Source organism: Labrus bergylta, chromosome 21, assembly GCF_963930695.1.
Source record: "Labrus bergylta chromosome 21, fLabBer1.1, whole genome shotgun sequence".
Lineage (NCBI taxonomy): Eukaryota > Metazoa > Chordata > Actinopteri > Labriformes > Labridae > Labrus > Labrus bergylta.
Genome location: NC_089215.1, coordinates 22,303,838 through 22,328,496, shown reverse-complemented (window position 1 = coordinate 22,328,496; position 24,659 = coordinate 22,303,838). Strand labels below are relative to the sequence as shown.

The 24,659-nt window shown below is 39.4% G+C and overlaps 3 protein-coding genes across 8 annotated transcripts; 1 reads left to right on the top strand and 2 right to left on the bottom strand.

Moving 5' to 3' along the window:
- The first annotated feature begins 385 nt into the window (after positions 1-385).
- Positions 386-3,756, top strand: gjz1 (gap junction protein zeta 1). Its single transcript, XM_065949588.1, has one exon. The coding sequence runs from the start codon at positions 1,875-1,877 to the stop codon at positions 2,574-2,576; it is 702 nt and encodes a 233-aa protein (XP_065805660.1). The 5' UTR covers positions 386-1,874; the 3' UTR covers positions 2,577-3,756.
- Positions 3,757-3,805: 49 nt separating this feature from the next.
- On the bottom strand, positions 3,806-15,685 carry LOC109986768 (circularly permutated Ras protein 1). Of its 2 annotated transcripts, XM_020637556.3 has the most exons (21): positions 15,440-15,684; positions 15,071-15,164; positions 14,113-14,370; positions 11,418-11,651; positions 11,164-11,304; positions 10,965-11,045; positions 10,785-10,858; positions 10,411-10,596; positions 10,253-10,294; positions 9,219-9,308; positions 8,483-8,634; positions 8,295-8,376; positions 7,661-7,791; positions 7,340-7,424; positions 6,772-6,878; positions 6,533-6,645; positions 5,238-5,349; positions 4,584-4,724; positions 4,254-4,347; positions 4,137-4,163; positions 3,806-4,044 (listed from the first exon to the last, which is right to left on the bottom strand). In XM_020637556.3, the coding sequence occupies exons 2-21, from the start codon at positions 15,147-15,149 to the stop codon at positions 3,955-3,957; spliced, it is 2,319 nt and encodes a 772-aa protein (XP_020493212.2). In that variant the 5' UTR covers positions 15,150-15,164; positions 15,440-15,684; the 3' UTR covers positions 3,806-3,954. The 2 variants fall into 2 exon arrangements, with proteins under 2 accessions (XP_020493212.2, XP_065805659.1); XM_065949587.1 differs by lacking the exon at positions 10,253-10,294 and having other exon boundaries at positions 15,440-15,685.
- Positions 15,686-16,742: 1,057 nt separating this feature from the next.
- On the bottom strand, positions 16,743-23,939 carry LOC109986801 (protein kinase C and casein kinase II substrate protein 3). Of its 5 annotated transcripts, none has more exons than XM_020637616.3 (10): positions 23,821-23,939; positions 22,305-22,428; positions 22,029-22,185; positions 21,438-21,673; positions 20,835-20,990; positions 19,859-20,034; positions 18,555-18,675; positions 18,321-18,388; positions 18,156-18,235; positions 16,743-17,353 (listed from the first exon to the last, which is right to left on the bottom strand). In XM_020637616.3, exons 2-10 carry the CDS (start codon positions 22,359-22,361, stop codon positions 17,241-17,243), a joined length of 1,164 nt encoding a protein of 387 aa, XP_020493272.1. In that variant the 5' UTR covers positions 22,362-22,428; positions 23,821-23,939; the 3' UTR covers positions 16,743-17,240. The 5 variants fall into 5 exon arrangements, with proteins under 5 accessions (XP_020493272.1, XP_065805987.1, XP_020493273.1 ...); XM_065949915.1 differs by lacking the exon at positions 23,821-23,939 and adding an exon at positions 23,431-23,745 and having other exon boundaries at positions 22,305-22,375; XM_020637617.3 differs by lacking the exon at positions 23,821-23,939 and adding an exon at positions 23,431-23,743 and having other exon boundaries at positions 22,305-22,398.
- Between the last annotated feature and the right edge of the window lie 720 nt (positions 23,940-24,659).

The window sequence follows — 24,659 nt, the reverse complement described above, 5'->3', positions numbered from 1 at the left end:
GGGATCACAAAATTTTTGTTGTACACATTCACAGAGGTGTACGTTTGAGTCTAATTACAATACAATGTATAGCATCCTCTCTTCTCCTATATGACACTTCTGAGGATTTTAAATGATTTTTAGTTGTGCTGGACTAACAAAACTGAACACATTCAAAGGAGCGAATGATTGGATGATTATTTGTCAATTGACAATTATTCAGCAAAAAAGTAAAAAAATAAAAATTGTCATTTGTCGTTCACCTACATTTATTATTTCAGCCCTATTTTTTTAATTGTACTGTTGTAATAAATTTGTATTTTTGAAATTGGTTTGTACAAAAGGTATTGTTGAGGTATCAATAGTCGCTTATTTTAAAGCATATCTCACTGTTGACAGTTTTTTATAAACTAATAGGTTAACTAACGGAGAAAAGAATGAGCAGGTAATCTTCAAGTTTCAGTCGGTCGACCCGAGGTGCTGAACTGAACAGGTTGAGCCTGTTTTTAGCTTCTATGCTGCAAACACAAAACCTGTTTTCTTCTTGTCATAAATTTAACACAAATCTAAGATTAAGAAAAACTCTGAATCGTTCTGTATTTGACTTTCACTTTGTATTGTAACTAATAATTTTTGACTGTAAACTGCAGTGTAACTGCTGGATGTTATTTCATACCATTTAATTTGATTCTATCTTAATTGATTTTGTACCTGTTCACATTTTATTGCATGTTTTCTAATGTTTCTCTATAGAACACCATGAATATCTGTATAAACAGAACTGCCTTACCCTGCAGTCTTATACAAAACAGTTTAAAATGAACTCTGCCTCAACCAGCAATAAAATCCAGTTTATAGTAAAATAATGTCAGAGTACTCAAAGTAAAGTATTTTTTACCTTAAATACATGTAATCGGTTATACGTTTTGATTAAGTCACATTGAAATGTAAGACTGTTATGGTAACGCAGCAATTTCTTTTTATGGTTTTAGTAGACTTCAACTAAGTGGAGCTGCCTTTGAGCTCAAGCTTTGAATTAACATGACATGCTGAACCTACAGACAACTGATCTCCACCAATTCAGATCCACTGCTAAAGATTAGTTTCCTAAAAGCGAGTACATCACATATTAATATGGAACATGTAGGCTATATGTTTCCAGATGCCTCCGGGTTAATGTCCTTGTTAAGTTTAAACTAAACTGCAGGACTTGTAGGAGGATAAAATGTTAAGCTGTTCCATAATATTCATAAAAGCAACTCACCAAGTCAAGGACCCTTGGTATTTTGTTTAATCTTAACAAAACTACAGGTTCATATTCATACTCATAATGTTAGAGAGGTTAGGTAAGAGTAGGATGAATATATGATTGTCAGAAGATCATTTTGACATCAAGAACTCAACGTTCAAACATTTCAATCAATCAATCAAAAGCAAATGTTATCAAATTAATTAACCAGGCTGATGGGGTATTCCTGAGTTTAGTTTATTATTCTTAGAGACAATATTCACAATGTTTCACAGACGTATTGGACAACTATCACAAAATCAGAGTCTGTTTTTTCTGTAATCTCAAACTAATAGAATACATAATTTGTTTCCTTGTCTAAAGATAGTTGTGGAAATGTTAAGAGTAAGTAATCGCAATTTTGAATAGCCTATTGTTAGTGTTCATCATATCTGTTTGTGTTTGACTCTGGTCCAGTAAAAAGAATAGTTGAGTTGACATTATTCAACAGTATTTCTTTGAGTAGAAAAAAAGGAAACAACTTTGATCTGTGCTCTTAAATAACAATTTGAAGTAAATGGATGAGTAGTTAATAAAACGTGTGCTTTGTTCACTTTTTCACAAGTTCTCCACGATTAAGATTCACGACTAAAATCCTGGAGTGAAGATGGCTGCGTTAGTAACGGGCCTGATCCCCATCCTGCGCACGGCCGTGGATGCCACCACCACCTACAAGTGCCGCTCACTGTGGTTCGGCTTCTTGTGCATCCGCTTGGTGATCCTCTTCCTGGCCGAGCTTCCTTTCACCAAAGTGGACGCCGACTTCTCCTGCAACAGCAGCAGCAGCATCTGCACCCAAGCCTGCTTTAACAGACGCTTTAACAAACCCATGTTGGTGGCCTGGAACTTCATCTACGTGCTGGTCATCATCTCTGTGCTGCTCATGGAGCTGTTCACCTCACACCTGCGCTCCGTGGCCCTGAAAAGGAAGGTGAAGGCAGAGGTGGAGATGGAGGTTCAGGGGAAGGAGGCGGCGGCTCCGGGTGTGTCCACAGACCCAAAGGGCAAGACGGTGCTGGACCTCCACAGAGACAGAGGCTCAGTGGGCTTCTACCTGTTCAGCATCGTCCTGCGGATCTTGATTGAAACCTGGTTTGTGTACATCCTGCTCTCCTGGAACCTTCCAGCTCTCAGTGATGATAAATTTAACTGCTCCACAGACATCTGCCCATCAGCTGTGTGTGTTCTGAGGGCTGCACCAGAGAAACGCATGTCTATTTATGCTTTGGCCTCCATCTCTGGCATGATTATTGTTGTTTCAGTCTTATTCTGCATGTACGCCATTGCTCATTACCTCTGCAACTTTTAAATATTTATACTCAGTCTTTTCCTTTACAGTATTTTAATTAGGGTAAATACTTTGGACTTTGGAACGACCTCCCTGAGGAGATAAGACTTGCAGATTCCCTCAATTCTTTTAAATCCCTTCTTAAAACATACTTTTACAGACTTGCTTTTATGTGATGTCGTCTTCTTAATGTCTTCTCTTACTGGTTTTACTATTTTTATCTTCTTTTACTTCTTACTGTCCTTTTATTTATGGTCTTATCTCGTATTTATGCTCATATCTTAATCTCCTCTTATGTTTTAACTTGGTAATTTCTTATCTTACTTACTTTGTCTATTGATGTTTCATATTTATATTTACTTTTTATTTTGATTAATATTATAGTTTTGGGTTTTTTGATCCTTTAACCACTTGTTTTTATTTCTTTTACTGCTCTTAACCTTCTTATTGCTGTTATCTTTTTATTTGCTTTTATCTCTTAGTTTCTTACATATTTTTAAATCTTTGGTCCTCTTGGTCTCAGCTTGTGTTGCCTGGGTTCTTATGATGGTTCTTGTGTTGCCTGGGTTCTTATGATGGTTCTTGTGATGGTTCTTGTGTTTCCTGGGTTCTTGTGATGGTTCTTGTGATGGTTCTTGTGATGGTTCTTGTGTTGCCTGGGTTCTTGTGATTGTTCTTGTGATGGTTCTTGTGTTTCCTGGGTTCTTATGATGGTTCTTGTGTTGCCTGGGTTCTTATGATGGTTCTTGTGATGGTTCTTGTGATGGTCGGGTTATATATGTCTGTTGTGGATCATGCACTATGGGTTCTTTTCTGTTGAATTGTATTATTTATTTTTAGTATTTTGCATTTGTTATGTTCTTGCTGTTGTTTATGTTCTTCTGTGTTTGGTTTAGTTTGTTCTTGCTTTTGCTGTTTGTCAAAGCACTTTGTAAACCTGTGTTTTTAAAAGGTGCAATATAAATAAAGTTATCATTATTATAATTCAGTTTATAAATCATTTGACTGTTTTTTGGTAGTATTGTTGGAGTGCATACTGCATGTTAGAAATGTGTAGTTTATATCTTTGTGTGGTTTATGTGCTATGTTGAGCTGAAGTATGTCGTTAGAAGCGTTCTTGCTGACACACAGTGTGTTTCTCACTCAGGTTTTTTTTTTCTCTGGTGTTTTTGTTGATGCAAAAACACAAATTCTGTCAAACACACCCATGTACATTGTTCAAAGCCTCAGCAGTTTAACGCCGACAGGAATCCAGCTTCACACAGATCTTTATTTAACATATGGCAATGTTTTCTGTTTATATGCTATGTATTATTCACATTGTGGAACATTTGAAGGGTATGTTTTTCAGCCAGATAATCAAAGTCAAACAGCATATCCTTGAGCTGCTTCCAACGAGCTAGAGTTTCTGTTTGTTCTTCAGAGAGATGGACTTCCTGTTGCAGTGCTTCATGGTGTAGAGCAGCGCTGCACCAGCATCTGTTAGGGACTGAAAGACGGGAAGCAAAGGAAGATGTATTGAAAGAGCAATAAAATACACACAAAATATTTCTGTATTTAAGACAAGACAAGAGGAATTACCTGTGAGTCTGAAATCACAGATTTTCTCTAGAAAGAAAAGAAGTATGAAATGTTAAGTGTTGGGACTCTTTCATAATTTGAAGCAGTAAATGTGATCAAACTAGTGTGTTATCTCACCCTGGTGAAGTTGTGTATGTTGTTGTATATTGGCTCCATCGTTTTAACCCATTCTTGGTACGTCTGTTTGTCCTCTGCACTGTGATTATGCTCTCTGGAAAAAGAGACATCGTCATCAAATCAATTAAAAACATTAATTCAGAAAAAAATGTTTGATATCAAATTGAATCTGAGTAATAAACATGGTGTCTAATGTATGCAGAATCAGCCCTCATTAAATCTGTTTGTCAGCATTAAGTTGCTCTTTTTCTCTGTGTTGCCCACACACTAACGTCAGTCAGAAAAACTACCCCCCCCCCCCCCCCCCCCACGCCTCCACCTGTAACTCACATCGCTCTTTCAATCAGCTTCCTCTGCGGCTCGCCTTCCTTCAGGGCATCCAGGAAGCGTCCTCTGAGGGCCAGAGACGCGCTGGCCTGCGACGAGTTGAGCTGAATGATGGCCAGAGAAAGAGAGGAGAGGGCCGCCGAGCTGGAGAGGAGGTTTTTACACTTTAACTTGAGAGAGTGCTTCAGCAGCTTACAGCCTTTTTTATCGTGCTCTATTATTGGCCTCTTTGTAGGACGCTCAGACTATGAATTGCTCGACCTTCATTTGGTACATGAAGCTTTAAGCGCCGAGCCAAAAGGTTCATTTTCCCTGTGACTAAATGTTATGAGAGATGGGATTTTTTTTTGTTGGTGGTGCTATCATTTTCTGCATGGTTCGGTATCTCAGCAACAGCCAGTTTCCTTGGATTTTTGAAAATACTTTTGCCTAAAGGTTCACTGAGATTGGTATAAAATAACACATCTAATCAATTGTTGTCCTCAGGACGAGAACGCCTCGTTGATTTAAGATGTCACAAGATAATGACTTGTTTCAGCTTACAGCGAGGCCACACAGTATGCAAATAAATCTTTGCACAGTAACAGTGGAGATTGTGTGTGTGAGTCAGTTACAAACACAAAAGTGAGAGAAAGATTCTTAGAAGTGCATTTTCACCTGTCATCAGTGACTACTCGGTCTGATGTGATCACTCTGAGCATCCTCTGCCCGTTCCGATGCCTGTACCTGACATACAGTTGGATGAACACACGGCTACCAGAGGCTGGAGCTGAAACACAGGACAGCGAGAACATGTTGCTTTTTCACCTAAAATATAATGCCATGGCTTGGTTTGGTAGATTTAGAAGTATAGATTTATCAAATATTAGGTCTTGGTTCTCAAATTGACCCATAAAAAAACACATTTAACTATTCTGATGCCATCACCTCCAAATACACTCAAAGTTATCCCAGATTAGGTTTAACTGCTGCAGAACTCATATGTGACCATCAAGTCAAGATGCCCTATAGAAGAGCTGAACTACTTCTGTATTTGTTGAACTATATCTGACAGCCATGCTATCAGCTCTGCAGAGCTGCACAGAGGCACAGTGGTGCACAAAGGTCAACGCTAAGATGGTCATGCTTATATTGCTAACAATGATGAGGTTTAGCAGGAAACATGAACCATGATTTATCATCTGACTGTAGGGTGTTTCAGTGCTCGACTTTTCAAATTAGAAAGTAACACAAACTGTCCAGTTGCTGAGAACTAATGGGAAATATTTTTTCAAGCCGTTTGGTATTTGACAAATTAAAATGACAAAAAGGAGGGGATTACCAAAGTTATAAAAGTGTAACCAGAGAGGTAAAGCAAATGTTGTTGGGGAGTTTCCACCAAATATTTGTCTGACAGTTGGACAGACCGACATTTCCATCCCTGATGCTGAGTAGGTAGAGCAGCTAAAACGTGAACCTGGTCTTCATTTAAAGCTCCTGTGCAGTGTTTTTTTTTAATGATTATGAAACAGTCTGTAATTAATACTGAAGCCTCTTACAGACCTACAAAAGCAAACCATCAAAGACATGATCACATATGTGTATTTAGTTACTTTGAGTTATGGATGAAAGCATTATTTACCCATTTAAAGGACACGATCAGCAAATAGGATGTACTTCTTTGTCCTCAAGGGGACACAGAAATCGACGCAATATGAAAGTCCCTCTCAGGAGTTTTAAAAATTAAAGTTATTTCAAACTGATAAGTTGTATTTCTTTGTGTGCCTTGACAGTTCCTGCAGCAGTTTTGTCAGACAAATGGATTCACATTCATTCACCCCCAGATGGACATTTTTAAGTAATGAAACAATGACAAAAAATGGACTTCCATTTGTGCCCATGCAGCTTTAGCCCTGGGTTTTTTTTTCTTTTTTTTCTTCAATCCAGGTGGTAGAATGACATTTTCCTCTCACCTTCTGCGTCTGATTCATTGGCTCCAAACTGGAAGGTGATCTCTGTGTGTGGGGCTATGTTCCCCACCTCTCTGGTCCCTTTGTGCCCGGACTCCCTCTCTCCTCTGACACACCTGGTGAGAAGAAAACAACATTCAAAAAGCTTGTGGGTTTTATTATTTACTGAACAAAATGAATGTTATTGTGCTATAAAAATGCCTTAATGTTAGTATCTCAGGTTTGTACAGTGCAGATCTTACAGCGACTGAGGCAGCAGTAAAGTGACAGTGCAATGTGTAGCAATGGTCCTGCTGTTGATTATGTGTTCAAACTCTGAGTGCAACTTGTTTGGACTTGCTACCACCACCTATGAGACAATGAGACACAGAACAAAACAACAAGATCTGATTAGTTTGTTATAAAGAAAAAGTCCCTTGATTTGCAAAATTAAAAAAAAAATGCATCGAAGCTTTGCAGAACTGTGACGGGGTCCTCTTTCAAAACACCCAAAAATCTTAAAAACACAGGCATAAAAAATGCATAAAAAAATGCAAAAACACAAAGAATTGTATTTAAACTATTTACAAAACAAAAGTCTTCCAAAAACAAATTTCCACATAAGCAAGCAAACAAAAAGAGAGTCTCCAACACGTTACCTCCTCTGTAACCAGGACTAGACAGCCTGAAAGCAGCCATCTTTTAAAGCAAGAAACCCCTCCCACTGGACGTTATGAATGACATAACATTGTAAACAAAACACACTTTCTCATGAATGAGCGATTTTTAACACATGGCCTACTCAAGAACATTTCGGTATCGTCTCTTTACCGTCCCTCCTGTGCGATCAGCGAGTCGTCCCAGCTCATCCAGCCTGCAGTCCGTCCCCTCTATGGACAGCACAGACACTGTCACACTGATGACAGAAGGACATTTCAGTGAATTGCAGCAAAAGCAAACACAACACACCCCTCATTCTTTTCTGACACCTTATACTTATTAACACTATTCCCAGCCTCAGGTCTATTTCTGTTGGTGGTGGTGCAACAGCATTTCAATCATGTCAATGTATCATCAACTGCCTGGTCAGCCTTATGTATTCATGGTAATGCTTCTTCCATTCTTGAAACTGAAGAGCAGATGTCCACAAACCCCTGATTGGCAGCGTATTCGCCCAGCTCCTGGTAGAAGATGGTGGACGAGAGGAGGGTGCGAGCGTCGTTATCCTCTACCTCGAGATCCCCCAAATCAGTGTTGGCCTTCCCATCTGTACAGATAATCACCTTCAAGATCAGCAGGGATAACACATCAGGATTGCATTGTTTTAAGACAAACACAATATGAAAAAATTTACACATGATTGCTTTTACAACACACCATAATCATTTATTGCAAATTGTACAAACCTTGCCAACAAAACTCAGTGAGTTCAAAGAGCATTTTTGGCTTAAAAAATCCAAACATTGATTTCAGCCTGTGCTGGAATGAATGGTAATGAATGCAGGCCTGATGAATGAGGGAAGGTTTAAGCAACTTTGTTAACCGAGAAGGAGCCAGAAATGCTGATGAAGGTCAATAAATGAAACTTCATATTGCGATAAAGTGATAAACCAGGACTGTGCAGAATTTCTGGTTCATTTGCAGTCATTATTATTTTTTCTGAGTGCCTGTCAGAATAACAATTAGAACTGATTTGTGCTTGAGATTGAACAGTGTAACTATGCAGTTCTCAGGAATGATCTTTGTAGGTCACATGTAACATATCCATGATTAAAACCAAACCCACCTTAGACCCGGGCTGTCTGGAGGCCATCGCAATCGCCAGGAGAGCAGCTGGACCGAGAGCTGTGGTCCCACTTTCAGATAATCTTCAACAAAAGAAAAAAAAATAACACATCTGTTTTTGTGAGCATGACGTTAGCGTTATGTAAGACCAGAGGGTTTTTTTGTATTTTTTACACCAGTTTCTCTTACCCCTGGACTTGTCTCTGTAAGCAGTCCTTGGTCTGCAAGAGGGGAGGAGGGATGGGAAAACTGGCTGCAGCCTCTTTCAGATAGTCGCTGTCTGCCAACTCAGCACCGCTCAGGAAATGTGAGGGGAAGTTTTCATGTCCATGCAGTGTCACCTTGGGAACAGTGAACCAGAGGGAATCAAGAAAAGAAGCATCGACAACTTGTAAACTCAACTTGCTTTCCTAAAAAGCAACAAATACAAATAGTTTTCACAGTCATGAATAAGATGCAGAAATCAAATCAACAACATCAACACTCCACAAAGCTATCGTCAATAACCACACAAGAGATCACATATACACACAGGGAGCACAGTAACTAAAGGCCCCCTCTACTGACTACAGCTAAAAGACCTCCACCTGATGTCCTGAGGGGCTGGGGACGGTTGTAGTCTGTGAGCAAGACAGAAATGTACTCAGGAGCTGAACCATGGAGTGTTTTGTGAACTAGGTTTTTAAAAGTGATTCTGTATTATACGGAGAGCCAATGGAGAGTTTTGAGGACCGGAGTGATATGTTCAAACTGTCTTGTACATGTCAGGACTCTAGCTGCTGAATTTTGAACAACTGAAAGTCCTCCTACTGTCTTATACGAGACAAATACAAATATGAAACATCAGTTAGACATCAAACTAAAAGGCAGAAATTGACAACTTCAACAAAATGTAAAACAAAAGAAAACAGAATTCTGTCTGTACCCGATAGTTGAAGGTGATGAGTCCCACTCGTAACTCAGGTTGTTGTTCACTCAGTCTTTGAACACACTGCAGCACAGCTTCCTGAACAACCTGGTTCAGATACAAAGGTTTACTTCTTCCAGCTGAATATTGATAACATCCAAACCATGACACAACAGAAAAAGATAGAATCGACTCGACAACAGCACGATAAAAAAAAGTCATCATGGTTTTGTCAATGTGAAAACGGGCCAATTTCCTCAGACAGGATAAACGCTGGTGCCCCCTTTTTACACACAGCTTCACATTTCAATTCAAAGTTAAGTTCAGAGTCGATAAGATATCTGTATGATTGTACACATTCGACTGGTTGACCATTTATGAGTGTGACTTCTTGTGTGTGGGACTTTTTTCTAAAATCCTCCAGATATGTCTGCAATGTAAGCCCTGTAAGTTTTAAATATAATACATCCCACAGAAGAGTGACAGTTCATCTGTTTAACTGTAAATAGTAAGCTACACAGAGGCTTACTTCCAGAAAAAGAAATAGCAACTAACCAGTCTTAAGTTTGCCTACATAACATCATTACACAGATTTGTAAAATGTGTATCTCCAATTAAAATGTTTGCTCGAGAAGGTTTTGCTAGCTGCACTTGAATGCAGATTTCTATTTATAGAAATAAACTGTTGTTGTCAGATTACCGATGAACCTGGGATGTCATTACTGCAGGATTGTGTTTCGCCTGTTCTTACTGTCAATATGAACTGTTTCACCTGCATACACCACAGTCTGCTGCAACCGTGATTGGTTAATATTACTGAGCCCACAAACATACTACAGACAGAAACCAGAACACGTCTCATACTGAAATCCAGACCTGGATTTTACGATTTTGTTTATGTAGAATGTGTCAATAGAGATTGTAAGTAAACTTATGTTAACAGTTTTTTGTTTTTTTTAAAGAAAACTTGACCATGTCTATTTAAAGCATACACAGAGATAATTCTCAGAGTCACAAAAAGACACTTGACAATAATAAAAAACAAAGCTTACATGAAGTCGGGATCTGTGGACAAATTGCTCTCCCTCTAACACCTTTGAACGACACAGATGAATCCTTTTCAACACTACAGCTTATGTTCTTTGAATGCTGGCTGTCACACATACACAAAGAGTTAACATTGCGTTGTGGGTGATGAAGTTTCTTATACCTGTGAGGTAATGCTCATAGAGCCTGAGATATCAATGCAGAAGAGCAGCAGAGCATCCTCAGCGCACAGCGGCTTTACATCAGGGTTGAGCACAAAGAGGCCATCCTGGGAACCAGTCAGTGGACTCTGTGGTTCACTGGGAGAGCTGGTCGAGTCACTGGGCTCACAGAAGTAACATGAACTCACCTGTAGTTCACAATTAGACACACTTACAATTCATCGTTTCATCACGTCATGATCATTAAGTCTCTGTATTTCACAGGCGTAACTAAAAGGATTATTTAGGGTTATTATTCACAGTTGAAATCAATTAGACATGTTACTGCTCATGGATCAAGGAATGAAGGTCAAAGAAAAAGAAGGCATGTAATTACCACATTGTCATAGCAGCAATCGAGCACGGAGCCACACTGAGAGCAGGAGGGGGGCTCTCCCTGTATGGCCTGCACTGGAAATATTCAAACATGGACATCATAACGAGGCCATCAGAGTGGTAATAAAACTAGACCGGCTAATCATTTAGGTTTAACAGTGACGATAAAAAATGTACACACCCCCTTCCTCTGAGAATAATTTTCCTAAACTGACGAGGAGAACATTAGGATTCCCTGGCAGGTGACCCTTATCTGCTGATCCTGGATGGGAGACAACAAGAGAGTTAAAAAATGTCTTTATGTGGAATTTGAGTTTTTTTTATTTTTATTTTTTTTATGTTTTGGCAGCACAACAGAGACTGTGACAATTTGTTTTTACTTGTAGTTGATGGTGCACATGGCTGGTCTGAGGGTGATCTTTGTGATGATGAGGATGAAGAAGATGAGCTCTTCGAAGGTAAGATTGCTAAATACTCGGGCATTGACTTCATGAATGAAGGTCGTGGAGGGAGAGGCGGGGCTGAGATTTAAAGTAGAACAAAATAAATTGGAATAATCTGTTGCTATTCATTTTTGTTGCACAAAGTTGCATCAAATTCAGGAAAAACAGTAACAAGCAGTTGTTTTTTTTACCTGACGTCTGCGGCAAAATGCTGCTGTTTTCCATTGGCAGCTTTACTGGGAGCCCTGTGCCTTCTGGTGTGGTGTACGAGTAGTTTGGGTCCCAGGGTTGTGCGTTTAGATCTGGTTCATCCTCAGGTAGGTCATAGGTGAACACCTGACTGCTGGTGTTAGATGCAGGGAGCGGCTGGCTGTCAGGAGAAGGCTCGCTGTTTGGTGGAGGCCGCATGTGAGAGGGGATAAGAGCTGGGTAAAAACAGAAAGCAGTACATTGTTAAAGGAATAAATCACATTAATAATAGGAACTGTAATTTAAGCAGCTGCAGATCAATAAAAAGAGGACAACAAGGCAGGAAAACACAATATGTAAATCAGACTTAAGGCTTCATATTGGATCTGTGTCAGTGCTGATTCTTTAAAGTGTAATTATGTGAACTAAACAAATATTAATTCCCTTCCCATCACATCACAATGTTTTTAATGCCATAGAGATACCTGACCTCGTGTTATCTTAGGGATATCAAATTGGAAAAAGACAGCACTGGTAAATACATAATGAGAAAATGATGTGAAGTTTTGGAGACACTTATCCACCTGATTTTTTTTTTCATGGACCAGCTATCTACTGAAAAGCAAGATAACAACAGGATTTTGAGGCTCATGCATGCGTCTTTATAAGCAAAACAAATAAGCGAAAATATTCTTGCATGTTTGGACCAACTGCATCCAAGTTTGGAAAAAGATTATTACTATTGTGATTATTATTATCTCTGATGTGTTGCCATTCAGAAAGGCACAAGAAGTTTTGAAGACTTTTGAACAAGTTTAGTTTTGTGCCAACACTTTTGGTTGGGCCTTCTGATAATGCAGCATGACTTTGCCCATTTGCTCGAGGTGAGGACATTAAAGACGTGGTTAAGGGGGGTTGGTGTGGAGGAACTTACTAAACCTGCAGGGAGACGGACTACGAGCAAAATAAACACATTTGGTAGGAGTCAGAGCACAAAGTATTGACATTCATTACCCAGGTAGAAGTATAGATACTATGGTTTAAAAAGACTTCTGTATCAACTCAAGCTTTTTACTCAAGTAAAAGTGTAAAAGTACTGGTTTCAAAACTACTTCAAGTATAAAAGTAAAAGTAATGTAAGGGGGAAAAAAATGCCATTAAGGACAAAAGCTTAGGCCACGCCACAGGGGCCTATAGTGCACTACCGCTCCCCAAAAAAACATTTTTCTAAAAGCCATAATAACTATAATGTTATATTAAATTGTTAATGTTGAAATATTTGAGATGCACCTGTTTCAGCCACATTTATGCCCATTGAAAATTAATGCATTTTAGTACAAATACATTAAAGAACCATATCTGTGTACTACTGAGCATTAACATGTGTTTCATGGAGCGGAGGATATGATGACTAGTTGCCTGTAAGTATTGTAATGGTGCAAAAAATCTAACTTCAGAGGCATGTTATCAATAGTCTTTATTGGAATGTAAATGTACATCCAAGCTTAGCTGCAGGAATCTGTGAGGGCAACAGATGTAAGATAACAAAACTGGACAAGAAAATTGGTGTACCCCAGGGCAGGCTTAGTAACAATTACCCTTGTATGGTTGTCTCTGCCACGGACATCTTCGTACTAGGCTACATACGTCTGCTGTTTCCTTGCTGGAGTGCGACGTGATTTGTGTCATGTGCAGGTGCGATGGATCACGTGCAAACCAATAGGGTGTTGGAATGGTATATGTTTATACTTCTCATCCAACCACAATCAAATTCACTCTATCCGGATGGCGTGATTTATCTGGATCGGTTTTATTTATTTTTTTGAACGATGACAAGCCGGAATAAAAACAAGCCGAAATGAAATAGGAGTAACAAGGCTGTTTTTAGCCTAGAAAGTGCAGATAACTGCGTGAAAATGTAAGTAGTAGAAGTAAAAAGTCGGCTGAAAAATAATTACTCCAGTAAAGTATAGATACCCAAAATTTCTACCTAAGTAAGGTAACAAAGTATTTGTACTTAGTTACTTGACACCTCTGCTCGTTGGTACCAATATTCTGACCTCACAAATGCTCTTTTGGCTGTTATAAAGTCAAAGAGTATTCCATATATACTGTAAATACCCATAGGATCAGAAAAGTACGTCTCACAAGCTGATAAAGGTGTGATAGTGATGTGTCTACTTTCTTTTGGAAAATAGTTTCTTTAAATCTGCACTATGGAGTTTTGGAAGAGAAATGTGAAAGTTGGAGAAGTGTACAGATTCTGTGGTATATGTTCATAACTCTAAACACAAACTCTCCTCAGAGGAACATTTTGTCCCTGGAAAACAGTTTGAAGATAAAATGCTCCATGAGTAGTTATGTTGAGGGGCCTGCAACAGTGAAACCGTAACTCTCCTGGTCGGTTTTTTAGCTCCAAACAGTGTTCAGGAACCCATTATTTCCTTTGAATAAAGTTTGTTATTTAGTTCAGAAAAGATAGCATAGAATTGTTTCACTTCTCCAACTTTCAAATGTCACTACCAAATCTACATAGTGCACCTTTAAGAAGATGAACACATGTTTTTAAATGTAGTACATCAATAAGGGAAAGACAAGTAGATGACTCTGTGTGCATTTGGTATCCTTTGCTGGATGTGACTGAGCTGAAAGATGAATTCATTAATTTAAATATAAAAACAGCTACACCCACAGTACCTGTTCTTTGAGGAGGTTTCAGTGTGTGCTGAGGAGTCACACTGATCGAAGTAGCTGCCTCTGTTTTGGTGTGAAATGCTGCATTTTCATAGAAGGGAGCGTGCTTCACAACCTGCTTCACTTCCTTGTTCTTTTCCAACTGTTTGATAAACTTGGGGGGATATATGGGTGCTTTGGGTGATCTGGCTTCAGGAGAGCTTGTTGGAGGAGGAGGTGGAGGAGTGCGAGGACGGGTCCGGTTAACAGGAGGAAGAAGAGCTAAATAAAAAACATAAAAAACAACATATACCACATCACCACATATACCACATTACCCTAACCCCCCTTATATGCAGTCGCTGTTAAACTGAGAACATTAACTTGCAACTGTGAGCGAACACAAAACAACTGGTGCAGAGTCGACCTTTGTGCTGTGAAGAAAATGTGACTCAGGATGCAGATGGCTTTTACCGAGCAAAGCAAAGTACGTGTGAAAAATATCTGCTCTGAGACAGACAGGAGAGGTTGTGTGTGTCACTGATTACATAACAAATAATGGTACTTAACTTACCACTCAACTCAAATCCTCTGTTTTAAAGAAAAACACACATGCAGTATCATTTCACATCAAGAGTGACTTTGTCAAAACAGTTTTAGTGTGATTTGGTATGTTACATGCCGTAGTGGTCTGTGTGTTTGTGTATGACTTCTTTAGTCTTTTGTACAATGAATACTTTAATTAATGACATCCTGTATTTCCCAGAATGCTTTTAGACCTGCACCCGACTCAAGGAATAAACTGACTCTAAAATCTTTTGTTTTTTTAAATGAAGATTACATTAAAAAATAACTGGCTATCTATGGAATAGAAAAAAACTACAACTAAACAGCAAAGTGGACCCAGAAATGTGACACTTAAAAAAAAAACAATGTTTAAAATTTCAATCAGTCTTTACGATAGTTTGAAAGAAATCCCAACCTGAGCGTTTTATGACTCGCTTGTCGTTCTTCTGAGTCACTGATGGTGGCACGTAAACCAACCCACAAGCAAATTCCATTATAACTCCACCTGTCTGCGAGGAAAAGGACATGTATTCATTATGTTTTCACATGTGACAACAAATACTATATGAAAGACGCCGAGACAAAGTCATTTAAAACATGATAAAGAAAACAATCCAGCCTTATCAAGCAATTACAGTCGTTATGGCATTCAGTTTCTAACATGTTGACACACCTTTAAGAAGCATTCACACTTAGTTCAGACAACGCTGCCTACATTAATCAATTGTGTAGCATTAATAAAAAATAGATCTTTACACAATATTCACAGCAGAGACGTACTTACTCATGCAGAAGGTTTTCAGTGCTGACCCAACAGTACAACCACAACCAAAGGAATGTTTCAGCCCCTGTGTGACGTCTTGTCATTCACTAGTTCTGTCTCAGACATCTCGTCTAACAGGTTTCTGTCCTCAACAGTTTCACTACCATACAGTGAAGCTGCTGTGGGTGGTCACTGATTTAACACGTATTTCCTAACTCTAGTTAAACATTTCATGAACGTAAATAAAATGAGTTGAGATTGAGAAACAGAGCCATATAATGTTGAAGGTCAATATGACTCATATTGATAATAATAACCTTTCAAAGTAAAAGACAAACTGATTAACTGACTTTCATGTAAAAATGATTTCCTGCACAGAGATTACACTTGTGAATCAGTTTTATTTTATAATACTTTTATGTTCCTATTTATATACTGTATGTGTTCAAAAAGTGGAAAAAGTTGTAAAACTTCTTAAGACCATTTTTATAATGAAGACAAATACACGTTATTTATTTTGACTCAGAAATAAAGACAGAGCATAAAAGTCCTACCTAAGCCAAACAGGACTTTGTGTTTTAACAACTGGTTGTTTTAAGTATTTTTCTTAGCCAATGTTTGTGTCATACATTCAAATTTATTTACATAAGCAGCTTAATTTAACTTTTAATTACATTAATAAATGACTTGTATTATAATAGAGATATGTTTGAAACGTGTGGCACATATTCATACTTATACGTTTTTGCTTTTAATTTCTTCTTTGTTCTTTGTTGTTGTTTGTTTTAAAATAAGCTAACATCGTGCAATGCTAGCACTTCTTAAATGTTGTAATTATCCAGCATAGCTGTGATAGGATCTGTATGCTAATGTCAAACCACTTACATAAGTGACAAGCACATTGTATTTATCACAAGACCATTTAACCATTTAACTACCCTTTGTCCTTAAATCTGATATTATTACAATGCTAATGAATGTTTTAGCATGCTAACATGTGCTTTAGCCTATAGGCTAAACAAAGTACAGTTGTGGTTGATGAGTATGTCACTAGTTTGGTAATACAATAAAGTACTAGATACATTTAAAAAGTCACCTCCAGATGGTGCTAAATTAAAAGTCAGGCAACAGTTGTTAATAGGATTCATTCTCTAATACCTATTATTGTCTGGAAAAATGTTGTTCTGTTCTGTCAAGTAGGCTAGAAGCTGAATAGAGCTATTAGTTTTAAATCAAGCAAACAGGGTCCATTACTACACTACACTGACTAACATCCAAAGAGCCACACAGCTAGCATTGCACAAAAACTGCTGACACGACAGACTAGAGGTAAAACAATTACACTTTTATTTGAAAATCCACTCCCTCAGTCAAAGTGACATCACATAATACTTATTAGGTATACATTAAGCATGTGTGCATTGTAAACCTGCGCCTGGCTTAACCTCATTAACCTCGATCAGCGACCTGATGATTCAGACATGAGGGCAGTAAATAAATATCTCCTCTTGTTTTCTCCTTTTTGGTATTAACCTGCACATATGCATGCAAACAAACATACACACTTACACATACAGCTCCTGCACAAACAATACATCTAGTCTTCGATAAGTTATGTCTATATTGCAGAAGTACTCAAACCAAACGGTTAGAATATTAAAGCCTTAGGTAACAAATTTGACATAATCTGCAGGTTAATTTCTGGAAACATGTTTGACTCTGTGAGAGAAAACAGATAATATCAATAGTTTAATCTTTATATCTGAAAACTAACTCTGTGAGAAATAAGTTTGGGACACATTATATATTAGACAGTGAGATATCACTCCACGGCTTCAACATAGTTCGCGGGGTAGAAGCCCTCCTTTCCCCCGGTGAGGACTCCTCGACACCAACCCTGGTCGTCCTCCTCCTCCACCTTCAGGAACACTTCACCTGAGATGATATTTAAAGAATAAACACAATCAGAGAAAATGAAAGTCTGGTGAAATGCAACATCTTGTGGCTGTCATTCAGCATATCAAAACCAAGTTTGACGAGATTTTGTGCACTTTGACTTTAAAGTTTTCATCAAATCTTAGAGGTTGTCATTTGTCCCCTCCTTTTTATTTGTCACTAATATAATGGTTTGACAAGATTGACCAAGTAAGATCAAAACTTCCCTTCAAAATTGTGTAGATGTTGTTCCTGATTAAACCACTAGAGACCTTTTCTAAATAAAAGCTATACTGTCATGTATAATGTCATGCACTTTGACTGTCAGGTTGGATTCGATCAGTTTTATAACTACACAAGAAAGTCAGTTTATGTCTTTCATTCAATTATATCTCCCAGGACAATTTTAGTTGATCTTCTTGTCTTCGCAGGATGTGAATCATTTTTCCGACCACAGTGCTTTGAAATTTTAATTTCACTTTTGACGCACCACCCTTTGATAAAAAACAAAAACAAACAACCAAACAACATAACAATTTTGAATTATCTTTGATACTGGTGAAAATTCAGATGATTTGGTGAAACAAGCTTTAATACTCAAACTTCTAAACCAAGAAAACATCAGCAAATTGTCTACCATTACTTCAGATAAATACAATTTTGAAACCAGAACATTTCCGTCTTCCAGCACAGTAATAGTTGTAATAGTTTGAAAGTCTTCCCTGTTGAAGCTCACACACTGACCAAACGCACAACTTTCTTTGAACATCAAAGTGTGGTCACATCAGATTGGATGTGTTACCTGCTTTAAAGGACAGCTCATCTCCCTCCTCTCCCACGTAGTCGTACAGCGCTCGCACCTTCACGCCCCCGATCATCACACTAACAGGAGGAAACATGGATATCTGATCAGAATAACAAACTCCTTTTTTAAAAAAAATTAGTAATCATTAAGTGGATAACTCACGGTCGGCTCTCTTTTCTCCTCTGCTCTCTCTTCTTTCTATTTAGCTTTTTCACAGGTGGGACCCATTCCTGTTGGAAGAGAAACACATAAGACATTTTTAGTTCTTAATGTTTGTTATGTTCTTTCTTATCTTTCTTCTGATAAGAATTAGACCTATTTATGTATCTATCTTTTTTTTGATTGTATTAATGAATTTCCTCAAAGCAGTGGGGTGACGCTCAGTCACATATATACCTCAATCTTGGGCCAGTCAGTGGGCATGCCGGGCCCATGGTTGTTCTTCCACCATTTAGCGTCATCCTGGTCACTGATGGACATCAGGGTTTGGTGCAGCTCGCTGTACACAGCCTTCACACTGACACAAGGACACACAGCTGCTTTGTTATTAAAAGAAAACACTGCTCTCTGCCCTCATTTATAAAAAGCTGATTTCAAAACACTGGAAGAACAAAGAGGCCCCTTCTCTTCATACTTGGAAAGAATTGATGAGATATTATTTGACTGTAGAAAAGGTTTTATGTGAAGATTACAACAAGGTTAAACAATCCAATGTCGTATGGAAGTGTATCAAAGAAGCATTATAAAATCTATGAAACAATCTGTGACATGGCTGGCAGGAGAGGGGGGAAGGCAGTAGAGAAAGGACGTGTGTGTGTGTGTGTGTGGGTGGATGCGAGGGACGAGATTTGTTTGACATGAATGAATGGGACATTAATGTACATGTTTCTATATTTATTTAATTATATATTTTTTGTGTGTTGGGATATAAAGGTCAATATCTCATGTTATCCTGATTCACTCTTGAAAAGTGTAAACTAAGTTAAATGTTATGGTATTATTTTGGTTGGTACAAACTTGTAAGTATGACTGATGGAAAGCACGAAAGTAATAAAAATAATTATACAAAAAAAAAAAACACTGCTCTCTGCATTTTGATAATAAAGTGGCTGATACTGAAATGGTTCAAATGTATTAAGGTACTATTATTGTTCAGAAGTTATCACCTTAATCACACATGCAATACAATCAGCTGTATTGCACTACAGAGATCTGCAGTTTATGAACGCACTTAACCTGTGAATAAAGAAGCTGGATTCTGTTAATGTAATGTGGCAACCTTGTTTACCACTACACTCTGGATGCTAATGCTCAGTCGCCATCTTTGTTTTCACTCAGTTGCTGATGAGCCTGAGAAATGAAGTGTCTTCAGCATCATTGGTATGGTTGACTTAGGATCTGTCCAATCACAAACAAGAGTGGTCCTACCTTTTTATAATCAGATTTTTTTTGGTTTAAAGTCTTGTTTTGACCTTCAGGGCCACCATACATACCACACCACACACCACAGTGTTCTGCCAGTTGTAATCTTTGATAGTTGTATTTGCCTGTTTGCCTTTGTGTTTCTTCCAGGTCATTCTTAAAAATAGATTTAACTCTCCATTGAGGCATTAACCTGGTTGAATAAAGGATTTTTTTTTTACTTTGACCTCTCAGATACACACATTGTATGTACACCCAGTCATCTGACGTCTGCTCACCTCTCGTTGTTGGTGACATCAAGATGTCTGTGAATGGAGAGGAAGGCCTGCTTTAAAAAGCTGATCCTCTTCCTCTCCTCCTCCTGTGACTGCTCAAAGATGGCTTCCATCTCCTCCATGTAGCGGGGAGTGTATGACGTCACATCCTCCAGAAGTTTCTCATAGTGCTCTCTACACTGAAACAACAACAACGGTTTTATGATGAAACAGAGCCTAACATTGTGCATGTTTAATTAAGGGAAGATTTCAAAGGTATAAATCATGTTGGGCTCTTTTAGCGTTCCCATGCTGTGCTCAATAAACACTGAGCGTAGTAACAATAACACTTCTCCGTACAAGGACATGCTTGGAGCAGAAATTTAAGGCGGGGATTTTGTGTCTAAAGCAGATAAATATCACCACATCCAGCAGGACAAACAAACTCTCTGAAAGTACTTTAGACTTTAGACTTTAGACTTCATTGTCCCCGAAGGGAAATTCTTTTTCACAACACCGTTACTGTCCAACAGACAAGTCCCACAAAAGAACATTCATACACAGAAAAACCGAGTATAACACAAACAAACAGAGTTAGACAACAGTCAAAAGTTCCCACTCTGGCCTGTTCAGCGAGGCCTTTTGTTCAAGACCGTTATTACAGCGGGGATCAGGCTCCTCTCAAGGCGAGCCTTTCTGCACCTTAGTGCTCTATACCTCCGTCCTGAGGGGAGTGGGGCGAGGTGAGTGTTCAGTGGGTGTGTGATGTCCTGTTCTATTGAGGTTGCAATGCGTGTGATGGCCCTGTTATTGAATTCTGTTAGGTTGGGTGTGGGGAGACCGATTATTCTGGCAGCTGTGGTTGTGATGTGTGTGAGTTTGGCCTTGTTTTTTACATCATGTTTTAATCCAAGGCTTGTTGTTAATAAGAGACTGTGGATTTAAATGTGCTGTGGATTAAGTTGTTATTGAACATGCAAGTGTGTGCATCCTTCCTCACCTTTTCTTTCTCCTCTGTAGTCCTCTCTCTGGCATCTGTGAATTTCTGCTTCTTCTCCGGACTCATCTCAGAGTTTTCATTTACTTGTTTCTCTTTGTCGAGCGCCGTAGCCTCCCTCTGACAGGACTTGTGATATGCAACACGGGCCTTCTCCAGCTGTTGAATACACATCCACACACATCACTAGTATACGTCGAAAGGAAAAGTTTGACATCACATGTCAAACTCTAAAGCTGTTTTCACACATGGTCGCCAGAAGAAGTGTCATCAGAGAACGAGTGGAACAGAACATACCGGTGAGCAGACAATGCTACGAAGCCTCTTTATTATGAGCACAACATGCACTATTTGCATGGCTTGAACTTTAATAGAGAAGAGGTAAATATAAGCTTATGAGTTTTCAGGTGCATGTTACAGTTTCCATCAGTAAGACAATTTGGCAATTGCTGGATTTTTCCAATTCCATTTGCTGATGCAGACTCAATTTCATTTCAAAGCTGCACAACAAAGCAAGTTGACGCTGAGAAGAATCTAGGCTAACTACTTGTTTCTTATTGCATGACTACTGTTTGAGCAGAAACATGAATCTAAATGACAGCTGACCTTCAGGAGCTTTTTGGACCAGGGTTTCTGGGCCCGTGAGAAACTTGTGTTGTTGTCGTGGCTCTCTCTGAACCCACAGAAGATCCTCTTTGGGAAGGTCTCCTTTTGCCAGGTCTTCACTCGCTCCCCTTCCTCTGCGACGAGCGACTGGGAGATGGACGAGTGGAGGTTGGACAGGCGCTCGGTGGAGGTGAAGAAACACTGCCACGCCTTCATGAGGGAGCCGTATAGCGGCCCTGGAAGAGAAGAAGAAGAAAGTGAAGGTGGGGGGGGGGGCAGAGGTGAGTCACCAACAGAGAAGTAATGACCATCATTTGTCTGCTGGAATGTTCAAACAAACACAGATGTGTAGCCGTTAAAATATAATCAGGCTAGGTGAGATGCAGGGTTTCTGTAGTAATCGGCATGTTTTCTGAAGTTTCATAGTCAAAGACAAATCAGTATTTTGCACATTTTTTACTTTTTAATCAATATTAATTAAATTACCGGTAAACTTTTTCTTGAGTGATTTGTTAACTTGTTGTGTTAACTTGATGAGAGCTGACATGATGAAAAAGGGAATTCATGTTTTCAGAAAGGACTCATACTCACGAGAATCGATGATAGACTTCCACTTGCCGCTCCACTGACTGAGCTGCTGGGCGTACTGTTTCTCCACCCTTGCTCTCTCCATGAAGCACGCCACGATGTCGTTGCAGGCCTGGTAGGACTGCTCCGTCCGGGTTACCGTGCGACTGTAATTCCCCGGCTGGGAGGAGAGGAAGATGACGCATTAAGAACAGGATTAGTTGCAGATTTCCAAAGCACTGTTTTGGAGGTGTCCTTCAGCTGTTGGTGTTTCCGATATTTTTTATTTTTTTCCCTCACCATCCAGAAGCTCTTTTTCTTGGCATCCTCAGGGGGCTCTTTGGGAAGGCTGGCCATGACTGTGAAGGTGTCTGCCTCAGAAGGCGAGAGACTGCTGTTTGTGTTGTACAAGAGAGTTGCTCGACTGCTTACATAGCATAGTGAGCAGGGAGAGACAGATTTTTATTGGCAGACAGGTGCAACTGACTATCAGACAACAGGTTGGACATGTACACCATGTAACGTGCAGAGCCAATTAACTGCCTGATAGGAAACAAATAGCAATCAAACTTTGCTTTGTTAGAGTGTTGTTGCTGAGATAATTGCCATAACAACTTGGACCAGTCCTGACGAGGTGTGATTTACAGTGTACAGATGCATCCATAGCCGCGTGCGTGTGAGTAAGGGGAGCGTGGTTGCAGTGGCAGACTGAAATTCACAGGGGTGGGGATCTGCCAGCAGGAATAGAACAGCTGCTCAGGCATTCTTCCTGTTGCCTTCCCAAAATAAACAGCAGGGAAAGGTCATCTTTCCCCCTTTGCTCTGAGTAATACAAGGCCCATTAGAACCAACTGTCTCCCTCTGCGACTCCATTCAGAGATCAGGACCACAAAAGGAGTGGATTTACGATCCGTAGAGCTAAAAGGAATGCAGGATTTAGAAGTAAGAAACCACAAAGATAACAGAGGTTTTTTTTTTTCACATAAAGCAAAGCATAAGTACATTAGCGGGTGAGGACAGATTAAACAAAAGGAAGGGACACATGCACAAACATGAAAAAAAACCCACAGTCATATTTGGGCCTATTTGTGTCTGAGTAACACGCTGACACATTGCTGGCTGAGTAATGTGAAAGTGACTAACCACACCTTGTCACAAGACTGAGCATGACACAGAGGAGTGTTATTCCCTCAGCTGCTTGGTTGTGTTATTTTCACCCTGTTTTTCACTTTAAATAAAGCTCCTTTAAAGTGCAAACATTTCCTCAACGTGCCGTAGGAAAAGCAGCTCGTCCTCAGGTTTTATCTTTAAGGAAGTATTCGTTTGATTTCAATGCCGAAAAAAAAAAATCTCCATCCACAAGCAAGCAAGAAACAGAAAAAAGTGGCAACCAAGCAGCCATGCCTAGGAGAAACCCCACACTTACATTTGTCTCTGAGTGACCAGTGATTGTTCAAGTGACCACTTGTTACTGTAGTTGAAGGGCTTGCTGAGGGTTTCTCTCCATTTCTGTGTCGGTCGCCCCCTCTCTCAGTGTGCCTCTCTCTCTCTCCTCCTCTAACACATGCTCCTCTCCCTCTACTCTCTCACTGACCCAATTTTCCCTTAGCACTTAAAGTTACACACACACACACACACACACACACACACACACACACACACACACACACACACACACACACACTAACCGTTGTTGTTGATATGAAAGTGGGCGTGAGACACGGAGACAATAAAAATAATGGAATCAGACTGTTCGCATGGTAATCATTTGGCTGCTAATTGGCTTCAGGGCAAACAAAGAAGGAGGAAGGCTTACCTTGTTGCTCTCCTCCTCCGTCAGCTGTTGTGGTGCACTGGATGAACTTCTTCTCCTACTTTAACCCCATCTTTTGCTTCTTTAACTCACCAGCTTCCTCTCTTTTAGGCTTCTACCCCTCTTTGACTTTCTCTCCACTCTGCTGTCAGAAACAAACAGCTGGAAGAATCCCCCCCCTCCCTCCCTCTCTCTCCCTTCCCTCCCTCCCTGTCTCTCTCTCAGTATGGTGCTAATGAGATGCTGAACCTTCATTTTGACAGTTTGCTGGTTACAGAACAGTGTCAGTGTGGCACAGAGTCATGTGAGCTTATTAGTGAGAGAGTGTGACAGCAAAAAGGGGAGGGGGGGCCCGTGAACTACAATTAGCCCCCTTGCCCCCTTTGTGACCTGTCATTCTGTGTGTGGTCAGGCCTGGAAAGAAACAGCAGCATGCTATGTTCACCCACAAATTGTTTACTTACTCTTCTGGAGATAAAAGGAGAACGTAGACAGTTACAGTTTTGTTATTTCTGTCACCATCTTGTTTTTATCTCTCAGTCTTTTTGGAATTAATGCTGTTTGTAGATCGAATTTGCAAACTCATTCTAACAGCTCACCCAGAGCCAGAGTATCTAAAACACCACTTTCACCACCCACCATGCAAGTCATTTGTACTTTTATATTTTCAGGTTTGATTCAGAGGCTTCACATCAAAGAGAGCATGTTTTCTATAAGGTTCTGTTTATGTGCATTTTACACATCTTATATAGAAACGGAGAATGTGTAGTGCTTTTAGCCTATAAATGTTTTAATATCATATTTTGTTTCTGTCTCCTTTCAGGGAACAACAGAAGTAAATG

Excerpts from the sequence above, each read along its gene's own strand:
- gjz1 (XM_065949588.1), top strand. The coding sequence starts at position 1,875 with ATGGCTGCGTTAGTAACGGGCCTGATCCCCATCCTGCGCACGGCCGTG.
- LOC109986801 (XM_020637616.3), bottom strand. The coding sequence starts at position 22,361 with ATGGCCAGCCTTCCCAAAGAGCCCCCTGAGGATGCCAAGAAAAAGAGC. Across the intron at positions 20,035-20,834 it reads CTACAGAGGAGAAAGAAAAG|TGTAGAGAGCACTATGAGAA; the intron begins GTGAGGAAGGAT and ends TTGTTGTTTCAG. Across the intron at positions 18,676-19,858 it reads GATGTCACCAACAACGAGAG|TGTGAAGGCTGTGTACAGCG; the intron begins GTGAGCAGACGT and ends TCCTTGTGTCAG.
- LOC109986768 (XM_020637556.3), bottom strand. The coding sequence starts at position 15,149 with ATGGAATTTGCTTGTGGGTTGGTTTACGTGCCACCATCAGTGACTCAG. Across the intron at positions 11,046-11,163 it reads ATGTGCACCATCAACTACAA|GATCAGCAGATAAGGGTCAC; the intron begins GTAAAAACAAAT and ends TCTCCCATCCAG. Across the intron at positions 6,879-7,339 it reads CTGATCGCACAGGAGGGACG|GTGGTGGTAGCAAGTCCAAA; the intron begins GTAAAGAGACGA and ends ATTGTCTCATAG.